At 39.6% G+C, this 24,147-nt stretch overlaps 1 protein-coding gene across 2 annotated transcripts in view; it reads right to left on the minus strand.

Annotated features, from left to right (window-relative positions):
• Positions 1-24,147, minus strand: part of LOC126457842 (arrestin domain-containing protein 17-like) — a 177,276-nt gene that overhangs the window by 5,729 nt on the left and 147,400 nt on the right. For both annotated transcript variants that reach the window (XM_050094482.1, XM_050094481.1), the window contains exons 5-7: positions 18,688-18,876; positions 17,915-18,269; positions 3,558-3,684 (exon numbers count right to left, since the gene is read on the minus strand). In XM_050094482.1, the coding sequence (XP_049950439.1) occupies positions 3,558-3,684; positions 17,915-18,269; positions 18,688-18,876 (671 nt within the window). The remainder of the gene's footprint in view (positions 1-3,557; positions 3,685-17,914; positions 18,270-18,687; positions 18,877-24,147) is intronic.

The following is a 24,147-nucleotide window of genomic DNA, read 5'->3' on the forward strand; positions in this document are numbered from 1 at the left end:
TTACCCACAGAAGGGCTTAGTATTTCTGTCAGGAATTTTACCACCTAGTATCAAGGAGCCCTGATATTGCTGACAACGGGGCATAACAGTGCTCTATCCACAAAGTCTTCATTGTACAGTTCTATGTGGTAACATTTTTTGATGACCACCTTTGGTAAATCCAAGTTGTTGTTCTCCACCTTCTTGGTAGAATCAGTGTTTATCTTCCTGTAGGAATCATCATTTACCAGGATCAGTACCAGCAGCATATATTCGACTAATGTATTCCAACAATAGCAGTTGGAGAACACTGTGCAGTCAAGAATAATGTGATGGAATATGAACATACCAGGATTTTAGCACTATCTCCAAAATACTGGAACAAGGACAATGTCATTATAGAGGCCATCAAAATTCACACCAGGAACAATCTTATCAGCTGGGGCTGCAGCTGTAGTCTCAGCAAGGCTTGGGAATTGGCACTGGGTTTAATTAAGCAGACACTCACTAAACACAATGATCTAGTGCCCAGGGAATATCGAGTAACTACACCTACTCCATGGTAGATGGTGAAACCATCCCCTCCATGGCTGTGAAAGTGTGACCTCAGGTGCGGATCATGTAGGGAACTGATCATGGGTTGGAGGTGACATAAGTCAGCCATGCACCACTCCAGTGTTCAGTTTGTAAGCACACCTGATGGCGGCTACATGTCTGATCATCAAAATATTGTGTCCACTGAACACTATAAACCAACAGTACACCCCTAGTCTGTTTAGCCAACAAATATGCTGGGAGAAACTGAAAGATCACATCTTAGAGCTTGATGAGAATTACCTGGAGCCCTGACTAAGGTTGTGTCTTGTTTTATTTAGGCTTGGGTAATAAAGGTAGAGCTGCTCAACAGCCAGTTTGCAATTATCATCTACACTCCTGGAAATTGAAATAAGAACACCGTGAATTCATTGTCCCAGGAAGGGGAAACTTTATTGACACATTCCTGGGGTCAGATACATCACATGATCACACTGACAGAACCACAGGCACATAGACACAGGCAACAGAGCATGCACAATGTCGGCACTAGTACAGTGTGTATCCACCTTTCGCAGCAATGCAGGCTGCTATTCTCCCATGGAGACGATCGTAGAGATGCTGGATGTAGTCCTGTGGAACGGCTTGCCATGCCATTTCCACCTGGCGCCTCAGTTGGACCAGCGTTCGTGCTGGACGTGCAGACCGCGTGAGACGACGCTTCATCCAGTCCCAAACATGCTCAATGGGGGACAGATCTGGAGATCTTGCTGGCCAGGGTAGTTGACTTACACATTCTAGAGCACGTTGGGTGGCACGGGATACATGCGGACGTGCATTGTCCTGTTGGAACAGCAAGTTCCCTTGCCGGTCTAGGAATGGTAGAACGATGGGTTCGATGACGGTTTGGATGTACCGTGCACTATTCAGTGTCCCCTCGACGATCACCAGTGGTGTACGGCCAGTGTAGGAGATCGCTCCCCACACCATGATGCCGGATGTTGGCCCTGTGTGCCTTGGTCGTATGCAGTCCTGATTGTGGTGCTCACCTGCACGGCGCCAAACACGCATACGACCATCATTGGCACCAAGGCAGAAGCGACTCTCATCGCTGAAGACGACACGTCTCCATTCGTCCCTCCATTCACGCCTGTCGCGACACCACTGGAGGCGGGCTGCACGATGTTGGGGCGTGAGCGGAAGACGGCCTAACGGTGTGCGGGACCGTAGCCCAGCTTCATGGAGACGGTTGCGAATGGTCCTCGCCGATACCCCAGGAGCAACAGTGTTCCTAATTTGCTGGGAAGTGGCGGTGCGGTCCCCTACGGCACTGCGTAGGATCCTACGGTCTTGGCGTGCATCCATGCGTCGTTGCGGTCCGGTCCCAGGTCGACGGGCACGTACACCTTCTGCCGACCACTGGTGACAACATCGATGTACTGTGGAGACCTCACGCCCCACGTGTTGAGCAATTCGGCGGTACGTCCACCCGGCCTCCCGCATGCCCACTATACGCCCTCGCTCAAAGTCCGTCAACTGCACATACAGTTCACGTCCACGCTGTCGCGGCATGCTACCAGTGTTAAAGACTGCGATGGAGCTCCATATGCCACGGCAAACTGGCTGACACTGACGGCGGCGGTGCACAAATGCTGCACAGCTAGCGCCATTCGACGGCCAACACCGCGGTTCCTGGTGTGTCCGCTGTGCCGTGCGTGTGATCATTGCTTGTACAGCCCTCTCGCAGTGTCCGGAGGAAGTATAGTGGGTCTGACACACCGGTGTCAATGTGTTCTTTTTTCCATTTCCAGGAGTGTACTTTTCGGTGATAAGTACTGACTGAAAGATTTTATCTTTCACTTAATTATTTTGTACTAGTTGAACAGGATATGGTCTTCCTTCAAAGGCTCTGACAGGTTTATTAGCATATTTAGATAACTCTTGTTTACCATTACAGCTGCAATATTTATTATGTCAAGACTTTAGGGAAGGAACAGGTCAACATGGAAATGTGCCAGATTCCATCCTGTCTCTGTTTCTATGTTTGTTTTCTTGCCTAGAGCTCATCATCCAGTCTTTGTTTCTTCTTGTTTTCATTTTTTGATACTTCTTTAACATACATGTTTCGTCATTGTATAAAGGATATCCACTGTCATGCAATTGGAAAGCCTCAACCTTAACATAGGCCGTGGAGTGGCAGTTACTCATTGCTAGTGCTCATGTCGCATCTTTTTAGTTTGTCTTCCTACATCTGAGACACTAATCATCTCCTCTACTCCTTCCCTGAGGTACCTGCCCCTCTACCACCACCAGACTCCTTACTTGTCACTGTGGATGCCATATTCCTATACAACAACATAACCCATACCCATGCCATTATTGCTATGGAACATTTCTGTTTCCAGTGTCATCAAGACACCAATTCTATCTGCTCCAACCTAATCTCTTTGGACACCTCTTTTTCACCCACCTTTACATCATTTCTGAAGGGCAAATATGTGAACAAATCTGCAGGGCTGTTCAGGAGATTCATATAACACCCGCTGTATGGAAATTTAGATAATCTGTAATGCCACTCATTCCACAGTATCAGTTTCATCATCAATCAGATACGTGTGTGCTTATGTCTGTTTAATTTCCTCCACTGAAGAATGACAATGTAGTTTGAATCAAATAAGTGATTTGATGCACCTTTCCATGCTCATCTGTCCTGTGTGAGCCTCTTCAGCTTGAAACACACCAAGATGGGATAGCTCCACTTGGCACAATTCTATTCCTTAAATATTTCTTTTTTCCATTAATGAATAAACCATAGTTACATAAACTAACTGAAACTGTAATGGAACTGTTCAACATAGCTCATTTTTATTGTAAAGTATTGGAGAATCTGATTCACTGTAATTGAAAACACACACCAAAGAGATGGAAACCACAAGTTGTATAATTTTCCAGACATTTGAGTAAATGTGTGTTGTAGAAGCATTATTTTATGAGAAACAGAATTATTTTCATATTACTAATATACAGAATATAACAGTACTTACTTTTCAAAATGTAGATTGTATGTGGGATACCTTGGAACAAATCTGTTATCATCCTGATAATATCTGGTATCTTCTTCGTCATCAATATTACTGGTTCCATACACACATTCTTCATAAGAAGGAGGCGCTGCAACGAAACACACATAGAGTAGTAACACAGAATGTGGCAGCATATATGTTTCTTCTTCTTGCAATACAGAAATACAGTCTTCTTTGTGACAGATAAACCTAGGTATACTTTTTGCAAGTAGTCCTCAACAGCTCTTAAATGATTCTGGAAAGACATCATAAGGTGGACAACAGCTATCATTTTAATAATAATTAGTGTTACTTACTAATTACTAATTTCAGTCTTAAATCATCAGCACTATGCAGATTACTTAATAACATGCTGGATAGATTTTTTGGCCATACACCTAAAGAATGATAGAAAAATAGTCATGATATTCTGGTTATTGGAAAACAAATAATTCAAAGAGAATAATCAATTACATGTCATATTGAGAGAGAAAAGTAGATCAGCTAGATTAAGGGGCACAGAAACAAAATGTTAAAATGGGTTTAGTTAACTGCTGGAGTATGCACAGCAGTCTTTGTATTAGTCTCACTAAGGTTATATTTCGCTCTTAGCACTAGGAACAGAACGCTGGCTGAAACAAGAAGTGAATATGAGTGAAATCTTAAATTCACTTGGATAAGCCAGTTGCCATTTGTATGGTGTATTTCTGTATTTGCCTGAAGGTGAGCAATTTCTTTTGCATAACCTACATACAATAATGCAGGTATCTCATTAAGGGCAAGTTCTTTCCTTTATTGAGTAAATTATTTTATTTTCTATTCAATGAATACTTGTTTCAATATCTGTCCTTTTAGCATCATACAATGAGTGAAAGGAGGAAGGATAACACAATCTTTTACAGCGAAACAATTTTGGAAGACAGAATTCAGTATTTTGTACCTTTCTAGCTCCTCATCCTCTGTATCACTCATCAGTAAGATATTGCATTTGGCTAATTAATGTGTATTGCTCATCAATATGGAATGGGTAGGATTAACAGAGGAGATAGAGGAAAACCAAAATACAACAGCTAATTTCATAATGTGTTTGTTAAGAAAGTGTGGAAATGTCTCAGAAATACTCATCCAACTTCATGGCTACTGTAAGTGAGGCATTGTGCATCACTGTTTAGTCTTAAAATCTTAAGAACACTTTTCAAAAAGAGTCAAGCAACATTTTACTTTCCTCCCACGTATTTCTTGAGAAATGGCCGGGAAGTAAAAATCAGAAAAAATTGAGCTCATACAGGGACTTACCAACAGTTATCTTCTGTGAATAGAAAATGTAAGTGGAAATGATAGTGGTATATGAAATATACTCCACCTAACACCCTAAGGCAGCATATGCAGTATGGTTATGGATTGTAATAAAATGGCTGGGAGTATAATAATTCTAACAGCATATTCAGACATATGAATTTAAAAATAAAAATGTAATAGTCTACTTAATTCTCAAACATATCTTTATCTTGAGAAAGGTAAAGAAAATATATTTAAAAATATGTCAGAGAAAGGAATGATGGTAAAGAGGGAAGCTCAGTCCAAACACAGATGAACAGAGTCATACAAGATCCAGGAAATTACAGGGAAGCAATGTGTAATTATTATGCAACTACAGAATATGCAAGTAAGTGCCACTCAGAAATATTTCAATCTGGGATCAACATACATGACAAATGCTGAAGCATTGGGCTATCAAGACACTAGTGGTATCTGATGAAGAATTTAATGAAAATCAGTTTTTGTTATGTTGTAAATTGGATGAAATAATCACTAGAGCAGCTCAGATTTCACAGACTGATCAAAGACAGTAAGATGTTATATAAATGATGAGTAACACACTTTTATAAGTTATGGGTACAGGACTTTAATATCTATATTTAAGAAGGAAATTATAAAAGCTAAGTCAAAGTGAAATGGGCACTAACAGTTAATATGAAATTGGAATGAGATGCACCAAACTGTTAATAAGTCATTCCGTTTTGCAATAAGTTCTGCAACATAACAGCAGAGCCTCAGGTTATGTTGGTGACACAAAGGTAGGGCCAAGTGTTTTGGATGGACCTTAGGCTAGAGACCAGTCGTATACACAACAGAAGGGTCATATTTTTATCCAACAGAAGGAACATCTTAACTGTAGCTATCCTACACTACAGGATCAAAATTTGAATATTATACACTTCCTCCAGCTTAGGCAAATGAAATGGAGCAAATCAGTTGGTTCTTTCCACGTAAGATCCAGTATATGATGTGCCTTAAGGGGCTTAATGAAGCACTATTTCGTTCATGGGCGGTTCCTGTCAGCAGCACATATCTAAATAACTAACTGCAGCATATTGCTCAATATTGGAAGTTAACACAATTATGGGTGTGCACATCCACAAAGGTGTTAACTTCAAAATTCACACCAAAAACATAGGACAATTTTGACATGCAAAAGCATACAGCACTGCAGCAAACCAATAATGGATACAAAATGAGGCCCCAGCAAAAATACAAAATGGAATGTGTACACCTGTCTGAAGATGGATTTGTAAAAAATCCAAAACCAGTCATGGTTTGATCCAAATAAACATTGTTAAATTATACCTGTGGCTGGTTGCTTTTACAATTACAAAGCCTATATTATTACAGCCACAACCTCAAAGTGCCAGTTTTCAACAAAATAGTTTCTATCAGAGGCATGCTCTTGTTTAAATGAGTATGACTGAACAGTGAGGTACCAGATGTCTCATTCTACCTTCCTCAGCACCTCTAAAAAATTTCCCATAAATTTTGGCATTCGAAAATATTCACTCTGTTTATGCTGAGTAAATGGAGACAGTGGAAGTGGGAAAGGGACAGAAAAGTAATAAATACTGAAAGATAGAAGACAGTGCTTGTGGTATAGAAAGAGTGAGGGAGCCAATTGCAGTGTGAGAGAAAGACAGGGACACAGTGGCAGTGGAACATAGTTGACAGAGACAGAACAGTGCTAAGAAAAGAGGGAAGGAGAGAGTGCCGGTGGGAGTGGAGTAAAGAGAAAGAGGAACTGGAAGTGGGTGAGAGTCAGTGATAATAAGAGCAAGTCCATGAGAATGACAACAAGGAAGAGAGAGATAATGACAGTGAGAAGAGACAGCAGTAGTAGCAGAGAGCAAGAGGGAGACACTGACAGTGAGAGGAGACAGTGGCAGTGGGACAGAACAAAGGAGACTGTGGCTGTCAGACAGGAGACAGTGACAGTGACTCAGAGATAATGACAATGATTTGTAGTGAATGTTTGAGAATGGGCAAGTGAGAGTGAATGGTTTTGGTGACTTAAAGCAATAGAATAGTGCATGTGAATGAGTTACAGTTAAGGGAGCTTGTGGCAGTTAGATATGAGTTGAATGTTAAAAAGAGTGTGATATGTTTGCATGCTCAAATTTTTGGGAAAATTTTTAAAGATGCTGAGGGAGGTAGAATGAGGCAGCTAGTTCCCCACTTTTCAGCAGTCAGAGTGTTTTAAACGGGAGCATATTCACATTTTTGGGCTCCGATGGGACCATTTTTCCACTGGTACTTCATATGAACCTCTTTCACATATTTTCTTATCATTTTCTCTCTCTCTTTTCCTGTTATTACTTCTTCTGACTCATGAAAAAGAAAAAAAAAATATTCTTGCTTTATTATGTGAGCTGTGCAACTATTTTTCCTACTGTCAGTGATTTATCTGATTACTCTATTTTCCAAAAATCTTTGGCGTACAATCAAGTTGCATTAGGAAGTCTGCTTTATTTGCTAGTGGTGATTGGTTTCAGGCCTTCATCCATTTTCAAACAGAATACTGTTGTGTATGCATGTCTGAACAACCATTGCAAATAATCCAAATTGCAATACAAATACTTAAGCATACAGTAGACAAGATACAATGACTAGTGCAAAAAGAACTTCTGCTTTATGTATTGCTAATATTTATGTCTTAATTTCATACTTTTAACTTTCAATTCACTGTGACGGTAATAGTACAAACTACCAAAATGTTCCTGAAGGTTGTGTTCAAATATTTTGTACACCATAAAGAGTAAAATGACTGTTAATATTAATATATTGAATCCATGTGAAATAAAATTGATACTGGAAATGTCTAATGGAAAGAAAAACTTATAAACAGGTCTGGCCCATATAATTGTGATTGTGTGATTGTGATTTTTAATGATCCCATAAATTACCTTTCGTACAGGTATTTACTTGTAACATAGCACAGATCATTAGGCTTACAATCTAGATAATATGAAATATAAAAGTATATAAAATAGCTTACACATTAAATATACATAGGAGCTTTCACAGTATATATATATTGGAGGGGAGACTTGCGTGCCTCAACAATACAGTCAGCCGTACCATAGGTGCAACCACAACGGAAGGGTATCTGTTGAGAGGCCAGATAAACGTGTGGTTCCCGAAGAAAGGCAGCAGCCTTTTCAGTAGTTGCCGGGGCAACAATCTGGATGATTGACTGATCTCACCTTGTATCACTAACCAAAATGGCCTTGCTGTGCTGGTACTGTGAATGGCTGAAAGCAAGGGGAAACTACAGCCATAATATTTCCCGAGGGCATGCAGCTTTACTGTATGGTTAAATGATGATGGCATCTTCTTGGGTAAAATATTCCGGAGGTAAGATAGTCCCCCATTTGGATCTCCGGTTGGAGACTACTCAGGAGGACGTCGTTATAAGGAGAAAGAAATCTGGCGTTCTACGGGTCGGAGCATGGAATGTCAGATCCCTTAATCGGGCAGGTAGGTTAGAAAATTTAAAAAGAGAAATGGATAGGTTAGAGTTAGATATAGTGGATTAGTGAAGTTCGGTGGCAGGAGGAACAAGACTTCTGGTCAGGTGAATACAGGGTTATACATACAAAATCAAATAGGGGTAATGCAGGAGTAGGCTTAATAATGAATAAAAAAGTAGGAATGCGGGTAAGCTACTACAAACAGGATAGTGAACACATTATTATGACCAAGATAGATACAAAGCCCATACCTACCACAGTAGTACAAGTTTATATGCCAACTAGCTCCACAGATGATGAAGAGATTGAGGAAATGTATGATGAGACAAAAGAAATTATTCAGATAGTGAAGGGAGACGAAAATTTAATAGTCATGGGTGACTGGAATTTGATAGTAGGAAAAGGAAGAGAAGGAAACGTAGTAGGTGAATCTGGAATGGGGGTAAGGAATGAAAGAGGAAGCCGCCTGGCAGAATTTTGCACAGATCATAACTTAATCATAGCTAACACTTAGTTCAAGAATCATAAAAGAAGGTTGTATATATAGAAGAAGCCTGGAGATACTGACAGGTTTCAGATAGATTATATAATGGTAAGACAGTGTTTTAGAAACCAGGTTTTAAATAGTAAGACATTTTCAGGGGCAGATATGGACTCTGGCGACAATCTATTGGTTATGAACTGTAGATTAAAACTAAAGAAACTGCAAAAAGGTGGGAATTTAAGGAGATTGAACCTTGATAAACTGACAGAACCAGAGGTTGTAGAGAGTTTCAGGGAGAGCATTAGGGAATGATTGACAAGAATGGGGAAAAGAAATACAGTAGAAGAAGAATGGGTAGCTTTGAGCGATGAAATAGTGAAGGCAGCAGAGGATCAAGTAGGTAAAAAGACGAGGGCTAATAGAAATCCTTGGGTAACAGAAGAGATACTGAATTCAACTGATGAATGAAGAAAATACAAAAATGCAGTAAATGAAGCAGGCAAAAAGGAATACAAATGTCTCAAAAATGAGATCGATAGGAAGTGCAAAATGGCTAAACAGGGATGGCTAGAGGACAAATGTAACGATGTAGAGGCTTATCTCACTAGGGGTAAGATAGATACTGCCTACAGGAAAATTAGAGAGACCTTTGGGGAAAAGAGAACCACTTGCATGAATATCAAGAGCTCAGATGACAAGGGAGATGTTCTTGAGGACAATATTATGGAAATGAAAGAGGATGTAGATGAAGATGAAATGGGAGATATGATACTGCATGAAGAGTTTGACAGAGCACTGAAAGACCTAGGTTGAAACAAGGCCCCAGGAGTTGACAACATTCCATTAGAACTACTGATAGCCTTAGGAGAGCCAGCCCTGACAAAACTCTACCATCTGGTGAGCAAGATGTATGAGACAGGTGAAATACCCTCAGACTTCAAGAAGAATATAATAATTCCAATCCCAAAGAAAGCAGGGGATGACAGATGTGAAAATTACTGAACTATCAGTTTAATAAGCCATGGGTGCAAAATATTAACGTGAATTCTTTACAGATGAATGGAAAAATTGGTAGAACCCAATCTCGGGGAAGATCAGTTTGGATTCCGTAGAAATATTGGAACATGTGAGGCAATACTGACCCTGTGACTTATCTTAGAAAATAGATAAAGGAAAGGCAAACCTATGTTTCTAGCATTTGTAGACTTAGAGAAAGCTTTTGACAATGTGGACTGGAATACTCTCTTTCAAATTGTGAAGGTGACAGGGGTAAAATATAGGGAGTGAAAGGCCATTTACAATTTGTACAGAAACCAGATGGCAGTTATAAGAGGCGAGGGGCATGAAAGGGAATCAGTGGTTGGGAAGGGAGTGAGACAGGGTTGTAGCCTATCCCCGATGTTATTCAATCTGTATATTGAGCAAGCAGTAAAGAAAACAAAAGAACAATTCAGAGTGGGAATTAAAGTCCATGGAGAAGAAATTAAAACTTTGAGGTTCGCTGATGACATTGTGATTCTGTTAGAGACAGCCAAGGACTTGGAAGAGCAGCTGAACGGAATGGACAGTGTCTTGAAAGGAGGGTATAAGATGAACTTCAACAAAAGCAAAACAAGGATTTAAGTGCCAGGAAGTCTTATCTGAAAGTATTTGTATGGAGTGTAGCCATGTATGGAAGTGAAACATGGACAATAAATAGGTTAGACAAAGAGAGAATAGAATCTTTTGAATTGTGGTGCTTTAGAAGGATGCTGAAGATGGGTAGATTACATAACTAATGAGGAGGTACTAAATAGAATCAGGGAGAAGAGAAATTTGTGTCACAACTTGACTAGAAGAAGGGATCAATTGGTAGGACATATTCTGAGGCATCAAGGGATGACCAATTTAGTATTGGAGGGCAGCGTGGAGGGTAAAAATCGTAGAGGGAGACCAAGAGATGAATACACTAAACAGATTCAGAAGGATGTAGGTTGCTGTAGGTACTGAGAGATGAAGAAGCTTGCACAGGATATAGTAGCATGGAGAGCTGCATCAAACCAGTCTCTGGATTGAAGACCACAACAACAACAACAACGACATATTCACAATATTACACGGTACAAAATGACTTATGATAATAACAATAATAATAATACTTTTGTGAGATATAATTAGCTTATATTATACATCAGTGGTTCCTAATTATAGTTAATTTCTTTAACCTAATTTCTGTTGCCAGGTCTTTTTATGATGTGCAAGATTTATCACTCACAGGATGAACTCTTGATCACTGTTTGTCAATGTAGTCAGCTACACTATAAAATTCTCCTTGTGTTAGAAACTGTTTTAGAGTTGTGGGGAATGTTTTCTCAGTTTTGAGGTCTTGTAATTCCCTTGACATTTCTTGTATTAACTTGATGCCAGAGTATTTAGGTCATTTTTCAAAAATCTTAAGTCTATGTGGAATGCACCGCAGTTGTTTTCTGTTCCTTGTGTTGTGTGTATGAACAGTCTCATTAGTCTCCAGTTTGGTGTGATCACGTAATGCACTCACAATGGTCTTGAATATATACTATGATGGAAACGTTAGAATGTTTAGTTCTTTGAAACAACTTTTACATGAATCTTTTTTTTTTCTTTTCTTTTCTTTTTTTTTTCTCAATATAATTCGAATGGGTTGCTTCTGTAAAGTGAATATTTTCTTAATTCCTGTGAAAGTTGATTTCCCACATACTGTGATTCCATATCGCATGTATGGTTCAAAAAGTCCATGATAGACAGTGCACAAGAGGTCTCAGTGAGTATACTGAGCCAGTTGTTTCATTATAAATATCACTGAGTTTAACTTACTGGAAACAGTATTTATCTGCTGTTTCCAATTTAGCTCACTATCTATTGTAATTCCCATAAACTTAACAGAGGCTACTTCTTCCAGTCCTTTTCCATCTAAGAAAACATCCATATGTTCTTCTTTCTGCTTATTATTGAAGACCATGTACATAGTTTCTTTTTTTCAGATTAATAATTAATTCCTTTTCAGAGAGCCATTGTGTTGTACTACTGACTGATATGAATGTATTTTGCTCAAGTGCCTCCAAATTGTTGGAAACATTTTCTTGTCTTATCAACTACCTATATTTCTTCTGGTGCTGCCTGTAGGCTTCAATATTTTCTCTCTGTTTCATTTCTCCTAAGGTAGCTCTCTGTTCTATTATTTCCTTCATGACCCACTGCTTATTTTCGAGATTTTTTTCTTTTCCTATTGGTTTTTGGAAATGCTAAATTGAAGTAATGTGTTATGGTGTCTTGGAAAGCATTGTATTTTTCATCTGTTCCCTGGGCTTGAAGTGTGTCCATCCACTGTTCTTTTCTTAACATCACTTTGACAATGTTGATATTTTGATGGCTGATAAGCGTAACATCTCTTTCTACGCTTTTGTGTTCCTTTTGTGAGTTCAGATTTCCATATAATTCACAAAGCTGTCCAAAATGATAAGAAATTCCTGTTAGCAGAACCTTTGCTGTATATGCTTTGCTATCTATTTTAGTGATAATATTGTCAATAATTGAATCAGTTACCAAAGTCGCTCTTGTTGGTTCCATAACAGTTGCCTTCATGTTGTATTGTTGTAGCAGCTCCTCAGATTTTTGCTTTCTCTGTCTCTCTTCCCATATCAATGTTAAAATCACCACATATTACACAATCTTTCATTTTGTTTTTTTTTTTTTTCTACTAGAATTGGCATTTTTTTTGAGGAAAGGATTTATTTTGCCACTTGGTGATTGGTACACACAGAATACTCTTAACTCATTGTAGACCATACGTGTAATTTCAAAATCTTTTTCTTTGCATTTTGGTAAGGTTTTGTAAGTACACTACTAGCCATTAAAATTGCTACACCGAGAAGAAATGCAGATGATATATGGTTATTCATTGGACAAATATATTATACTAGAACTGACATGTGATTACATTTTCATGCAATTTGAGTGCGTAGATCCTGAGAAATCACTACCCAGAACAACAACCTCTGGCCATAATAGCGGCCTTGATACACCTGGGCACTGAGTCAAACAGAGCTTGGATGGCATGTACAGGTACAGCTGCCCATGCAGCTTCAACACGATACCACAGATAATCAAAAGAAGTCACTAGCGTATTGTGACGAGCCAGTTGCTCGGCACCATTGATCAGACGTTTTCAATTGGTGAGAGATCTGGAGAATGTGCTGGCCAGAGCAGCAGTCGAACATTTTCTGTATCCAGAAAGGCCCGTACAGGACCTGCAACATGCAGTTGTGCATTACCCCGCTGAAATGTAGGGTTTCGCAGGGATCGAATGAAGGGTTGAGCCACAGGTCGTAACACATCTGAAATGTAATGTTCACTGTTCAAAGTGCTGTCAATGTGAACAAGAGGTGACCGAGACGTGTAACCAATTTCACCCCATACCATCACGCCAGGTGATAACGCCAGTATGGCAATGACGGATACACGCTTCCAATGTGCGTTCACCGCGATGTCGCCAAACACGGATGCGACCATCATGATGCTGTAAACAGAACCTGGATTCATCCGAAAAAATGACATTTTGCCATTCGTGCACCCAGGTTCATTTGAATACACCATCGCAGGCACTCCTGTCTGTGATGCAACGTCAAGAGTCACCGCAGCCATGGTCTTCGAGGTGATAGTCCATGCTGCTGCAAACGTCGTTGAACTGTTCGTGCAGATGGTTGTTGTCTTGCAAACGTCCCCAGCTGTTGACTCATGGATCGAGACGTGGCTGCACGATCCATTGCAGCCATGCAGATAAGATGCCTATAATCTTGACTGCTAGTGATATGAGACCGTTGGGATCCAGCACGGCATTCCGTATTACCCTCCTGAACCCACTGATTCCATATTCTGCTAACAATCATTGGATTTTGACCAATGCGAGCAGCAATGTCACGATACAATAAACCGCAATCGTGATAGGCTACAATCCGACCTTTATCAAAGTCGGAAATGTGCTGGTACGCATTTCTCCTCCTTACGCCAGGCATCAAAACAACGTTTCACCAGGCAACGTTGGTCAACTGCTGTTTTTGTATGAGAAATCAGTTGGAAACTTTCCTCATGTCAGCATGTTGTAAGTGTAGCCACCGGCACTAACCTTGTGTGAATGCTCTGAAAAGTTACTCATTTGCATATCACAGCATCTTCTTCCTATCGGTTAAATTTTGCTGTTGTAGCACATCATCTTCGTGGTGTAGCAATTTTAATGGCCAGTAGTGTATGGGCATATTTCATTTGTCTGTAGTTCTACTTCTAGTTTTTTATTACTCATGTATTGCAGATTTTGATGCAGAATTCTGAGCTTAATTTCTTTTTGCTTACTAATAAAGTAGTCAGTCTCTATTTGATTAGCATGTTCATGTTTCTTGCCATTAATATTTAACTTCCAGTTTTTTGCTTCCCTTGGCTGTACCATATCATGTTTCTTGCCATTAATATTTAACTTCAAGTTTTTTGCTTCCCTTGGCTGTACCATAAAAAATCGTCTCCCAAACGTTGAGACAACATCTTTCTTCTTACTAAAGTTCTTGTGGGCACTGATTCACTAGGCTTTCTTTTTTTTCTTTGTGCAGCAGTTTGCTTCTGTTCTTCATCTTTATTACTTTTGCATTTTGGACTTAGTTCCAGTAATATATGCTCTTCTTCTGCAGTGTGTTTTGGGTTTTTATTTAGTGTCCTTGTTTCTCTTGTGGCTATGTAAAATTCAGCTCAGTCTCATTAGGCCTAGCTATTTTTTGTTGCTCTTCATCAATAGTTTTGCCTTTCAGATTAATTTGCAATGATATTGCTTTTTCTGGTGCTGGATATTTTGGATTTGGAATTGGTTCTATCATTTCTACTATGGAGCTATCAAAATTCACCACTTTTTGGTTTTCAATTACTGTCTTCATTTCTACTGTGGATATGTTGCAATTCAGTCCAGTCTCGTTAGACCTAATTATTTTTTGTTGCTCTTCATCACTGGTTTTGTCTTTTGGATTAATTTCCAGTGACATTATTTCTTCTTCTGCAGCTTATATTGCATTTTGATTTAGTTTCATGACTTGTTCTGTGGAGATTTCACAGTACAGCTCACTATTGTCAGATAAATTTTGGGTAACTGTTTTGGTTTCAATATATTGTTAGTTGCTGTTGAAGTATTCCTATTTGCCTGACTTATCACCTCTCTTTTCAATCTTTTACACAAAGCTGTTTTTACTGTCAACACTAGATGCAGCCCATGCCTTGTAGAATCATTTCTGCTCAGAAAGGTGTTAACATCAATTACTGTAACATGATCATGCTCAACTGCAGCTCTCATTGTTTGATGGTTTAATTTATAAAGTGAATTGTTTTTGCTGGGAATGTTGTACCTGTGTGGGATTGTACACAATATATGTAACAACATAACAGCAGTTGCATCCAGTTGCAGAACAGAAGTCTACATAATATTTGCAAGTTGCAGAAGTCATTACAAATTCACTGCCTAACAAAATAAGCAGAGCAACCAGAATACATGGTCAGATGCCAGTGTAATTTTGGACAAGTACACACTATCAGCATGTATGTAAATGATCTGAATCAATTCTCTGTGTGGAACAGCAACAACAGTGTATTAGTGTTGTTCATGTTTAGTGTTGCTGCTGGGTTTGGAAGGTTATATAGGGGGCATGAACAGCTTCAGATGTTCAATGAACACTCTGAAGGTTAGAGCAATGCTGTGTATTCATTTTAAACACTGCTATCAGCATGTGGCACAGTTTGAAAGGGGCCTCACTATGGACCTCTATTGCATCACCCAGTTTAATTATCGTAGAGATTAGTGGGGAATTTGGATGTGACAGTGGCCCAGTGTCGGTCTCCATGAAAATTTGAGGGTAGGCATACTTGTTGTCAAGCTCTCAGTTGACCCAGTCTATCCATCACAAGGGAGGGTCAACACTTGTGCACTGGCATGTAACAGCGCATGTTTCATACAACTTCAAAGCTAATTTGGATTGTATGGTTAACTGTTATGCCATTAAGTAGGCCCCATGTAAATAATTTTGTCTTCTGAGCTGCATAACATAATTTTCAACAACTTCCTGTCAAAAGACTCACTAATATTACTTCCATCTGTTTGTAGAAACATGTATTATCAATTCATTTAATTGTAATTGAGTTACTAAAGAGATAGAAAATATATTGTAATTATAATGTTTCAAACCTGTAACAACTCTGTTTCTCATACTGTCGGCTTGCTATGCTATTGGTTAACATAACAAAGACTTATTACCTCATAATTATGGTAATTCATAAAAGGAAACCAGATTAACAATATGAACAAAGTGTTTATTTGGGCTACTGTATTATATATTGAAATTCCGTTCACACTAAAAAATGCACTCAGTTTTGAAACAGGGAACATGGGAGGAATACTTGGGATAATGCAGTTTCACTGTAATAAACAAAAATGTAATCATCATTTATTTGAATCATTTCACTTATTTTTCCATGGAAACAAGAGATATGTAATCATCTTTTTATCAGTTTCATGCATTTCAATTGTAAACACTGTATGATGACATTTTTTTGTAATTATGAAGAACTTCTGTAATTGCAGTTAGTGAATTCACTATATGCAACAACACATCGAGTGTTAGCAAGAGATATAAGACCCACAAGAAATCATACAGGAAGCCCAGTATGGTGCAAGATCTTGAGCAGCACTTTATGATGTAATAAATTGTACACTCGAAACAATAACTGACTTTCCATGTCTTTTGAGAACCATGGTGTTATCTGACCTGTTTTGACTTAAGAAACTTACAGGAAACATCAACTGCAGTGAAGCAACCAAATGAAGATGAGTTCTGATCAACGTTTATTATTTTGAACAAGCCAAGTTATATCCCACAAGTTGTAAGAACATTTATTTCAACTGCCATCGACAAAATTAATATTTCGTGAAGATGTTTACTTTGATTGATTTGTATTTACCCCCAGCAAGGCGGTTACACTCCAGCACTAAGTACATCATAACATTTTCACATCTGTGCATGCCAAGCAAGAACAAGTGATGGACTCCCTGTAACACTCTGTGTCATCCTGGACCATTGGTCAGAGACTAGCAGCAGCCGGCTGAGGGAATTACTGTCCCAGGCATAGACTGCCATTAACACCACAATACAATGGCTGTGTTTGGAGTGATGCTATGTCTGGGAATCGTGGACTGCTGTCGAATGCCATAACATTGTATTCAGTAATGAATTGTAGTTCTGCACTACCCCACATGACCATCGCCAGTGAGTATGTTGGTGTCCTGAGGAGAGGTCTCCCTCTTCCAATGTTTTCGGGAGGCACAGCAGTGTCACTCCGGGTGTCATGATGTGGGGAACCATTTGGTATGGTTTCAGGTCACAGTTGGCAGTAAGGGAACTCTTGACAGCACAATGGTATGCATGGACATTCTGTGCCCTCATGTGTTATTTCTTAGGCAACAGTAGATGCACTTTTTCAATAGGGCAGTGTTCATCTACAAACGGAATGTGTCTACCAACAGGCCACCTGACGCTAAGCTACTCTCATGGCCAGAGAACATGCAGCCTTGACTTCTGACTTCTGTTTTTCATTCACGAAAATGAAAAGCTTTTTTGTTAATTTCTGATTTTACAAATCGGAGAACAAATATGGAATTGGTAATTAAAACTGAAACTAGAATCACACAGTATGAGAGTGAATAAGCTCTTCTTCCACAAGACAAATACGAACACATTTACAAACTACATAACAATATAAGTGACTTTTCCATCTCTGTACCTTTCCCAATTACCACCAAACACCCATCTGTATACTTTTTGTATCTGTTGCTTATACTTTTATTTTTTTGAAATAGCATTATTTTGGAAAGAGCATATTAAGTAAATTGCTAGTGTATATACAAAAAGTAGAAAACATCTTTCTAGTAATTTGTTGTCCCATCTGTACACCCATAATTGTTTCGTACAGATTAAGTACAGGTTAAAAAGGATACAAGAGAATATGAGAATACTTACGAACTTCTGGGTATGGCAGGGGTGGCGCAGATGGAACTATGTTTAACTCATTTGACAGTCCATCCGTCATACCCTGCTGACTTGTGCTTGGTGGCATGACAGCTGCAATATTGGAGGAACATGGTGCGGTAGAGTACTGTGTCTGAGGTGGTGGACATGGTGCCGAAGCTGCGGATGACTGCGGAAATTTGACAGGGGCATCTTGCAAGGAGGGGAGTTGAGGAGTCTGAATGGAGGAGCTCATTATCTGTTTGGATAATGGAGGTGGTATGTAGCTCAAGAGTGGAATTGTTCCTAATTTTATTGGGATGTTTACATGTAAGTTTCTGTGGGGCCCATTGATAACAGCTTTAACCTGTTAACAGGAAAAATGAGAAGTAATTTCATATACAGTTTACGGATCATCAGGTTCTAACAAAATATGGCACAAACACTGTTAAAACATGACACTTCATAATTTATGATTATTGAATAAAAAATAACACACAATTGTGATAACAATTTAGTGTAACATTTATCTGCAACAAAGGAACACAAAGTCATAATTTACTACACACACTTATCTCTATTTGAATGAAATTTTTTTGAAAAAATGTATCACTAATAATAGTGAGCTCCACACAAGTATTTCTTGATAAATGAAAAGCACCAGTTTGCTTTTGTTAGCAAACTGGTGCTTTTCATTTATTATAATGTTGTTCTACCATGAACCGATGGAAGATTCTGTTAACATAAGTATTTCTTCATTATGGAGTCAAACTTAGAATGCTTACATGCAAAAAGTAATCAAGATCAATGATACTGCAGTTATTCAAATTGGATGGAGGCAAACTAGGAATTGTCAACTTTCTGGTCCAAGTTCTAGATGCATTTGGCCCCACAGGTTCATACACAATAGTCTCCATTTTGTCTGTTATTCTCTTTGTTTCCTTACGAGGTGAATGGGCAGTGAAACACACATTCTGAAAAGAAAAAATGTATTAATTATTATTTGCAACAATATTTATGAAAACCAAAGTAAAAATTCAAACAGTGTAAAGAATAAATGTAGATGCACTTTGTGAACAAACCACTTCAGTCATTCAATCAGTAATATGAGTGTAATTGATAATTTAATACTGAGCATGAACTTGATGAGCAAACAGAATTTATTATAGAACCATGACTTTTTTAAAGGAAATCACATGAATGCCACACATGCTCTACAGTTCACTGTACTTTTCTCGTAAGTTTATCTGCTAAATAGTGGAAATAAATGACATCCATACAATGAAAATTTCTTTCTTATGCGATTCTGTCACAACCTACTCACAAATCCATTCAAATTATAAAAGTGTGTGTATGTATGTTTCACATCTCCTTCTAAACCACTGGATCAATTTCAACCAAACCTGGTGTGCATATCATTTACTGTAACAAAAGAATCACTGTGTGTGTAAGAACCATCAACCTCTGAAAGGGGTGGGGCTGAAAAAGAAGCATAGTTTACGATACACAAATAGCCTGACTATATTCATCCAGAATTCGAGAATGAGAGCACTTGGTGACTTGCAGCCAACTTAAGACATAATTTAAAATTTTTATAAGACATTTTCTTGCTGACAGCCCCCACAAAATGATGAAAAGAAAAAAGTTATTGGTTACTACATTTTTGTTGTTCATTTTGTAAAAGTGCTGCATCATGTATGATGTTTTAGTTTACTACTTCTTTACTACTAACTCTATTCACCACACATTTTTCAGGCAGTACCCACAATTACCACTTGATACACATGCAAAATTACATCATTGTGTGACACATAGTTCAGGAGATATGATGTCACAAACATTGAGCTGCATGAAAACAAAACTGCAGGGCTAGATTTGCTAGAGATGCAGATAAAATATGTGTATACAAACGTGACAAATACGTTAAATATATGTGACATGAGAGCATATGGTAAAGCCCTCCTAAAACATTGATTTCAACCAAACTTCATACACATATTACTTACTTTCTGGAAAGAAATACTGTGGGTGTAAAAAGCAGAAACCTCCTATTGAGATGAAGGTGATAACATGGGGAAAGAAAAGAGGGTAGGTGGAGATGGACAGACAGAGATGAGGAAGGAGGAGGTGCACACAGATAGGGGAGAGGAGGAGATGGACAGAGACAGGGGAAAGGAGGAGATGTGCTAATAGAAGATTAGACTAAATACATACCCAAGCAATGTCAGTTACTCAGCTAGTAAACAATAAGTAGAGGTGTTAGTTGTTTGCTTTTCATTCGCATACTTTTTCTTTTAGCTTATCTTAGGACTTCCTATGGTTCGCAAAAATGTATTCACTGTTTATTTTTTGCCTTCTTTTATGACTAAATAATAGTAAATGCACTCATAATTTTTTTCAGACTGAAATACAAACTTTCATATGTGTTCATGGAACAAGCTGAAATGATTAGATGGAGCATTTTCTTTCTCCAGTCTAATTTAATATGTGTTTATCACAAGGATGGCTGTGACGATTATGTCAACAGAATTGGTCAACATTAACCATTTTCATCGTTGTTCTTACACAATATTTCAGTAACTTAGCTCGTAACCTTCATCAGGTGTGACCTGAGGCTGCTTCTGGAGCCTGTGGTGTAGTGGCTGGTTGGAGTGCCATCTCAATTTGTTTGGTAGTATATCTATTTTTGCAGACACTGTTTTAAGATGCTCTATTTCCATTTGTAGACTCTCTTGGTCTGACAGGATATGTGCTTTATGGACCAATGTCTTAAGAACCCCGTTCTTCTGCACAGGGTGGTGACAGCTGCTGGCCTGCAGATATAAATCAGTGGGTGTGGGTTTTCAATACACTCTGTGACCAATGGATCCATCTGCTTTCCTTTTAACTAGTAAATCCAGAAACGGCAGCTGGGCATTCTTCTCCAGTTCTATGGTAAACTTGAAATTTGTGTGGCAGAAGTTAAAATGTTCAAACAACTCACTGAGTCTGTCCTTATCATGAAGCCAGATCACTAAGGTGTTGTCCACATTCATACTGCCCTTCTCTGTATATGTTCAATATCCCCTGCTAGTCCTATTTGATATGAGTCCCAAACACTTGAGCAGTAGTCTAGGATGGGTCACACAAGTGATTTGTAAGCAATCTCTTTTGTAGACTGATTCCACCTCTCCAGTATTCTGCCAATAAACCTAAGTCTACCACCTGCTTTACCACATTCCATTTCACACCCCTACAAAGCATGTGGGTTTATATACTGTTGTCTCTAATGCCCTCTCCTCAAATCTCTCCATAAACATGTTGGCAACCACAGGAGACAGTGGGCTGCCCATAGCTACACCTACAGTTTGCTCGTAATATTGGTTCCCATACAGGAAATATGTGTACACCTGAGCAGGTCCAACAGAGCACTGTCAAATTATTCTGCAATCAGTTCTAGTGATTCTTTCAGTGGGACCCTAGTGAACAGAGATACCGCATCAAAACTAACCATGATGTCTGAATCTATGATGTATAGTTGCTTGAGGCATTGCAGGAAGTCTTCTGAGTTTTGGATGTGGTGAACACATTTCCCCAAATATGGAGAAAGCAGAGCTTTCAAATACTTGGCTGTTGCATATGTAGGTGCCCCAATATTACTGACAATTGAGCATAGGAGCATGTCCTCCTTGTGCATTTTAGGCAAACCATTTAATCTAGGTGGTACTGGTGCTTTTTCCTGGAGTTGTCTGATTATCTTATTGGGCATCCCCATCTCCTTCAGAAGAGCCCTGGTCTTCTTGTCCACCTTGTCAGTGAGGTCACACTCCAAGGTTCTATATGCAGGGTCCCTCAGAAGTTGGCGTATTTTATCATCGTAATCCACCCATTGCAGAATCACTGTAGAATTCCCTTTGTCTGGTGGCAGTACTACAATACTGTTGTCTTCCCGGAGCTTATCGAGTGCACGCCTCTCCTCAGTTGTGATGTTCGATTTTGGAGGCCTGGCATTGGTGAGAGCCCTGCAAGTCTCTTGGCGGACTTCCTCTGCAACATTAGGTGGAAGTGTGGCTGCAACTTGCTCTATTACACTGATGAAACCAGAGATGGGCACATTTCTAGCGGTTGTTGTGAAGTTGAGACCCTTGCTGAGTAACTTTAAGGTTGCGTTATCAAACTGTATGTCACTTAGGTTTGCCAGAGTGTGAATCTCCTCCATCTGCTGTGCTTTCTTGTTCATGCAGTCAAACTTTGCAGATTGGCAAGATGAAGCAGTCCTTCAGGCACACTCTGCTAAAGACCAGGAGGCGTGGTCTACCCAGTTCCAGTATTCCTCTGTTAAGGAGGCTGTCAAGTACAGATGAAGATGTGACAGCTCCCTTGCTACAACATCTAATCTGTGGCTCATATCTCAGATCCTCTCTCTCACCAGTATCATGCTTGCTCTGCATTTTACCTTGTTCACCACTTTGGAGTTGATGCGATGTTTAATTTTGGGAAATACTGGTACCACCTCTCCATCTCGACATCTCAGCAAAAAACTGAGAGAATTCGGTATCCTCCCTTTCCTCTGTTGAAGCTTGTCCAGCTTCTTGAGATTCTGGTACATCTCCTCCCCATAGAGTCTTCTGATGTAACTCTTTGGGCTTTCCAGGTGATCTAATGACAGCTTGGGTTGTCGGATGTTCTACTGGATATCAGCATCGTTCTCGCATGATATTTTGGTAATGTAACTTGTAACCTATATCAGGTGCTCCTCGAGTGGGCCTGGTCCAGTATTTATGTCTGTGGCCTTCCCTGCCCTGCCCTATGCTGGTTCTATTTCTGCCAGAGTCAATAGCATCCTCTGTAAACACAACATCAACTGTATTTTCTGTCTATCCAGCAAGATTGGGGGACAGGTGGGATGGTATGTTAAAGATGAGCTTTGTTACGGAAAACAGGCATTTACAATATGTCCTACATTGGCCAGAGGACAAGAACAGTGGTTATCAGGTGCAAGGAACATCAAAGGCACACCCGATTAAGATAGGTGACTAAATCAGCCATTGCTGAACACTGTCTAGCAATAGATCATGCCATGAATTATGATGAAACAAAAATTCTAGCACAGACACCAAGATTTTGGGGCAGTGTTATAAGGGAATTGATAGAGATACAAGTAACTGATAATCTCATGAACTGCGACATGGGTTACCAGCTAAGCAGAGCCTGGGATCCTGCTCTGGAATTGTTAAAGGAGCAACGGGGACAGCTGCAGCACTCCATGAATAGAAGAACTGAAGGTGTGGATATACAATATGATCCTCAGACAGAATGCCAGGCTCTCCACACCAAAGATGGAATGTCCGGGAGGTGGTCTGAGGGGCATGGACCACAGAGAGAATACCCAGAACCACAGCAGACCAAAAACGGAATGGCAACACTCCAGAAGATCACAGTGAGCGAGAGAGGACCGCATGGAGATCACCTGGAAACACAGACAGAACTCCAAATGCACCAAGCAGATGATGGAACACAAAGGAGTGGGTCTGGTGGCCGCAGACAGAACTGCAGCGGATAGAAAACAGAACAGCAGTGCTCCAGCAGGTTGCAGTGAGCGGGCGTGGACCACAGAGGGAACAACAGCAACCGCTGATGGAGGGGGAAGGCCACAGACATAAATACTGGACCAGATCCACTCGAGGAGCAGTCTCAGGTCCCACCTGATGAAGGACACACACTGTGTTACCAAAATATTGTGCAAGAACAACGCTGATATCCGGCAGAACACCCGAGAACCCAAGATGTCATTAGATCTCTGGGAAAGCCTGAAGAGTTACATTAACTGGTTTGCTGCTACAGATATGCTGAGTAAGGTGTCATTACAGCCTAAGCCCACTACCTACACCACGACATCTCCATTGGTGACAACTTAATGCCTGCTGTATTACCTGTGCTTGTCTCCTGGCCATGTGCTGAACATTTGTCATAGCTTGTGAGGTACACACTGTAGAATCCGTATGCCCACACTCTGTAATTTATCTGTGCTCTTGGTGCATGCTAACACAATAATTCATTCAAAGGCAGTTTACAAAGCAAATGAATTCCTAATTGGAAAAAACTTCTGTTGCATCTGTTTTAAATACAAATTCTTTCCTCTCTGTCAGAATAACTTCATCACATCATGAAGAGAAGAAGCTGCATGATTTTTTATTAACTGGTATTATGTGTGCTGTGTATTTACTTTGTGCTTTGAACAGATATTTTTGCATATGAAGGCTCAG

Source organism: Schistocerca serialis, chromosome 2 (assembly GCF_023864345.2).
Source record: "Schistocerca serialis cubense isolate TAMUIC-IGC-003099 chromosome 2, iqSchSeri2.2, whole genome shotgun sequence".
Classification (NCBI taxonomy): domain Eukaryota; kingdom Metazoa; phylum Arthropoda; class Insecta; order Orthoptera; family Acrididae; genus Schistocerca; species Schistocerca serialis.